This window comes from Penaeus vannamei, chromosome 14 (assembly GCF_042767895.1).
Source record: "Penaeus vannamei isolate JL-2024 chromosome 14, ASM4276789v1, whole genome shotgun sequence".
NCBI classification, from domain to species: domain Eukaryota; kingdom Metazoa; phylum Arthropoda; class Malacostraca; order Decapoda; family Penaeidae; genus Penaeus; species Penaeus vannamei.
Genome location: NC_091562.1, coordinates 11,206,720 through 11,211,719, shown reverse-complemented (window position 1 = coordinate 11,211,719; position 5,000 = coordinate 11,206,720). Strand labels below are relative to the sequence as shown.

The following is a 5,000-nucleotide window of genomic DNA, read 5'->3' as shown; positions in this document are numbered from 1 at the left end:
GGAAACGATGAAGTATGGATAACAGCAGGCGAGACAATTCAAGAAAGTGAAATAATATGGGATATATGTGCACACACATACACGTGTGTCTATATGTATATATATGGAGAGAGAGAGAGAGAGAGAGAGAGAGAGAGAGAGAGAGAGAGAGAGAGAGAGAGAGAGAGAGAGAGAGAGAGAGAGAGAGAGAGAGGAAGGAAGGGAGGGAGGGAGGGAGGGAGGGAGGTAGACTGAAATCTTTAAGTTATCAATGTTTCCAAATAATCTTGAAATTTATCAGCTGGAACATAATAAGTTTGCAAAACGCAAGACAGCTCTCTCCCAGTACCTTTACTCTTAAGGTGTTGATGTGTGTTGCCTTCAGGAAGTCAGAACTAGTGCTTGCTGTGCAAAAATTGAGGGAAACATATTACGAAAGACCGAATATGGCTAATACCCCAGCAAGAGGACTCAGTTCCATCGAAAGTGATTGATGACAATCATGACAACACATGTGTTTAAAATCTTAGAATTAAAATATTTCTTGATGGTAAATTTATCGTCATCATTAATGTATATAATCCACAGGATAGCGAAGGGGTACTAAAACCTCCTGACTATGATATATAGTGATACTGTCTTCTTGTGTAGAGAAGAGAGAGAGAGAGAGATGATGAAAGAAAGATTGAGAGGGAGGAAAAAGTCGAATGGGGTGGTTGGAATGAGATAGAAAAAGAGGCGAACTGAGGTAGAAAGAAAGAGCGAGAACGGGGGAGGGAGAGGAGACAGACAGACAGCAGTGAAACAGACAGGCAAGCAGAGGCATAGCGAAGGGGAGTGAGGCAGAGGAAACGAAAGAACGAATAACATAAATCGATTTTTGGATTTGCTGACCGAAGCATGCGAATACAACCAGCACACAGAAATATAAGCCTATAAGCCGCGTGTGAGCGAGAGAAAGGAAGGTAGAGAGAGAGAGAAAGAGAAAAGTGGGGTGGGGGGTGAGGGGGGGAAAGAGAAGGTGCGTTGGTAGGCCTAAGATGACCCACCTACCTTACCCTACTCCCCCTCACCTCCGCCTGCCCTCTCCCCCACCTCCCTCTCTCGTTACCTCTCCCCCTCTGTACCTACCCCCCTGTCTCTCTCCCTGCCTCTCTCCCCCCTACCCTCCCTCTCTACATCCCTACCCTCCTCCCTCCCTCCCTTCCCTCTTTGCCTGTCTTCTCCCCTCCCTTCCCTCTCTCCCTCCCTGCCTATCTCCCCCTCTGCCTCCCTACCACCCTCCTCCCCTCCCTTCCCTCTATTTCTCTCCCGCTCTTTCCCTTCCTCCCCCACTACCCTATCCCTCACCAGCCCCCCTCCTCCCTGGCCCCTCCCCATAAACCTTAGAAGCGCGGGAGCATAATACCGCTGGTTCGCTGGCAAACATGAGTGAGGTGCGCTAAGGCCAGATCGAAATAGATTTTTTCCGTATCATTCGATAAGAAACGTATATATTTCAGAATGTTTTCCGATACACGAATGGACGCACGCACGTTCACACACACGCACGCACACACGCACTCATACGCACACACACGTACACATACACACGCACATGTGTGTGTGTGTGTGTGGCTGTGTGTTTGGGAGGGTATAGTTTTATTTGTAAAGTAAGAATTTATGTTATTATTATACGTATGTTTTATCTCCTTGTATTATATCTGGTGTCAGATTTTATTTGTTCATTCGGAGTTCGTTTGCAGTGATTATACGGGCATTTATCCAATTTCTTCTAGAAGCAAAGTATCATTCGCATGCATATATATATCACACTGTTACCGCTGAAATTCCCCGTAGAACCTCTTCTCATTTTTGTATATCTATGCTGAAATTCCAGATATATTCCTAACTTTATTCTCGTATGAAAACATCTGCTGATTTCATGCCTGCCTTTGTCTTGCATACATTTGTGACTTTATGTAAATACCCAATTTTGTAATTGTTTTACAATGAACATTAAATTAGATTCGATTTAATTATATTGCCTCTTTTCTAATTTGTATATATACGAGATCTCAGTCCTTATTGTTCAGTCGATGAACTTCCTTACGCATATTCATCATTGTATTGTTTAACATTAGATATTAAAATGTCGCCGTGGAATTCCTTCCTCCGTCTTGTATATATTAGTGAATCAGAGCTTGGTAGACTCAGTCAACGAACCTCCTTATGTACACGCCGGAATGTGTACACGCCGGAGTGTATTTTCTACATTATGTATTAAAATGTCCCTGTAGAATCCCTTTCCTCTATCCTGCATGTATTTGTGATCCCAGCTCCCCCCCCCCCCTAAGAAGGGTCAGTCCTCAGAACACGGTATGTTTGCATGTGATTATACTGTAGCTGCCTTTCCCTCTATCCCCCTACTGCATGTCAACAGATGTGATGCCTTGTGGGATGTTTACCCCCATCCCTAGATTGTTTACACCGCAGCCTTACATTTCACAGTATAACCTTGGGAATCACAGACCATTTTTTTTCTTTTTCTGTGCTGAACTTCCGGTTTAAGTCATTTTCGTAAATATTTCACATATTTACAAATGATGGTCTTGTGTGTGCCCGTCTGTCTATATTGAGGTATACAGTGTTTGATGTAAGAAAAAGAAGAATTTTATAGATTCTTGGTAAAATGTGAGTAGTGTATATATTGTTTCTTCTTTTTTTAGGGGGTGGGGGGAATTCCTTTGCTTTTTGATATTGGTATTTTATGCCTTTATGTATACGTGCTTAAAATACAGTCGCTTTTAGATAAAAATCAAAAGAAGAAAACAAAAAAGACCGGGCACGCTCCCTGTGTTGTGTTCCGGATTAAGTCATTCTGGTTCGGATATCTTGCAGCGTGCGGCGCAGGATTAACGTTTTATGTATCTCCGGCTTAGGCGAAGGAGGGTGGGTGGGAGGTAGAGGGAGTGATGAGGGAGGGAGGGAGAGAGGGAGAGGGGCTGATGAGGCAGGGAGGGTGGTGAAGGGGAGCAGGGGAGGCAGGGAGGGTTTTGAAGGGGAGCAGGGGAGGGAGGAGGGAGGATGATGAGGGAGAGAGAAAGAGCGAGGAGGAAAAATAGAGTATAAGAACGGAGAGAGGGAGGGAAGGGAGTGGAGAATGAGGAGGCAGGAAAAATATAAGGACAGAGAGAGAGGGGGGATGAGGAGGAGGAAGTGTGTGATGAAGGGGAGGTGGAAGCGTTGAAGGAGGGGAGAGTAAGGAGGCAGGGAGGGTGATGAGAGGGGGGTGATGGAGAAAGTGGGGAGGCAGTGAGGGTGGTGAGGGCGGGAGAGGGAGTGGGGGTGGGCTACGAACAGTATAAAGAGGGAGTGAGGAGGAAGAAGGACGACGAAGGGGAAGGGGGTAGGAGGGATAAAGGGGGAGAGAGTGAAGAGGTAGGGAGGGAGGAAGGAAAAGGGAGTCAAACAGGATGGGTGGCGATGGTGGGCAGGGGCTAGGTTTGTAGGATTTGCCATTAATGCATGTAGGATGTAGGGATGAGGGGGAGAGAGGAGAGGGGTAGGGCTGGAGGGAGGGGAGGGGGGTGTAAAGGAAATGCTTTGCGTGCAGTCCTCGGGATGAAAAGCGTCAGCGCATCCGATCTCCGTTGGCGAGGAGTTTAAATGCGTAGGGGAAAAAAAGAAAAAGAAAAAAAGAAAGAAAGAAAGAAAAAAAAAATAAAAAAAAATACATATATATATATCTATATCTATATATATATATATATATATATATATATATATATATATATATAGAGAGAGAGAGAGAATGTAGAGAGAGAGAGAGAGAGAGAGAGAGAGAGAGAGAGAGAGATTAACACTCACTTTCGCTAATTGTTAGCTGTATCAGGGAGATGATATTTATGGCAGGTTTGACCATCACGGGCTTTTTATGGTTATTCTTCTGAATGGATGTTGTCAGAATTATGAACTTGACGTATTTTGATAATTACTAATGATGATGATGATGATAGTAAACACAACAGCCATGATATTGATGATAGTAGTAGTAGTAGTGATAATGATGATTATACTGATAGTAATAGTGTTTATTATGATCATGATAGTAATAATGATAATAATAGGTGTAATAGTAATAGTAATGATAATAATGATAATAATAATGATGATAAGAATGATGAAGATGATAGTAGTAGTAATAATGATAATAATAATTATATTAATAATAATAATAATAGTGACAGTGATGATTGGTACCATTATTATTATCATTATTATCGTCATCATCATCATCATCACATCATCATCATCATCATCATCATCATCATCATCATCATCAATCATTAATATCATTATCATTTTAATGGATGTCGTTATCACAACTTGTTTTCATTGTCATTATCTATATCACTTTGATGATTTTTCGCTGTTTATAATTGTCTAACATTGTTCCAGATACTGTTATCGCATTTTATCATAATTTGCCACCTACAGTGTGTCTCCTTCATTAACTTAAATGGCTTTGCTAGATTTTACTATCAGCTTTCTTGATATCACGGTAGCTATTATTAGATAGATAGATGGGTGTATATTTGGATGAGAATTAACAAATAGGTATATGTGTAGGCGGTGTTTACATATACTGTTTCCTTCTGACTTTTGCTGCCAGCAAAAAGCTTGGTGGCATTATTACCGTTGATGATATTGATTTTGCCATAATAACATTAATAATTACTGCACAGCCCTACAAGTACACTCACAGACATACGTGTAGGGGAAAAAATTCTCTCTCTCTCTCTCTCTCTCTCTCTCTCTCTCTCTCTCTCTCTGTCTGTCTGTCTCTCTCTGTCTGTCTGTCTCTGTCTGTCTGTCTCTCTCCCTCTCCCTCTCCCTCTCCCTCTCCCTCTCCCTCTCCCTCTCCCTATCTCTCTATCTCCCTTTCTCCTTCCCTTCCTGTTTCTTCTTTCCTTTCTCCTCACTTTCCTCCTTCCCTTTCTCCCTTCCTCCCTCCCTCCTTCTCCTCCTTCCCTTCCTCC

General features: G+C 42.6%; 2 protein-coding genes across 4 annotated transcripts in view; both read left to right on the top strand.

Moving 5' to 3' along the window:
• The window catches only part of LOC113806005 (protein Wnt-5b), a 677,940-nt gene that overhangs the window by 519,591 nt on the left and 153,349 nt on the right, over nucleotides 1-5,000 (top strand). The window lies entirely within an intron of this gene.
• Nucleotides 426-5,000, top strand: part of LOC138864044 (uro-adherence factor A-like) — a 24,865-nt gene continuing 20,290 nt past the window's right edge. The window contains exons 1-2 of the mRNA XM_070130039.1: nucleotides 426-465; nucleotides 4,727-4,813. Of these exons, the coding sequence (XP_069986140.1) occupies nucleotides 426-465; nucleotides 4,727-4,813 (127 nt within the window). The remainder of the gene's footprint in view (nucleotides 466-4,726; nucleotides 4,814-5,000) is intronic.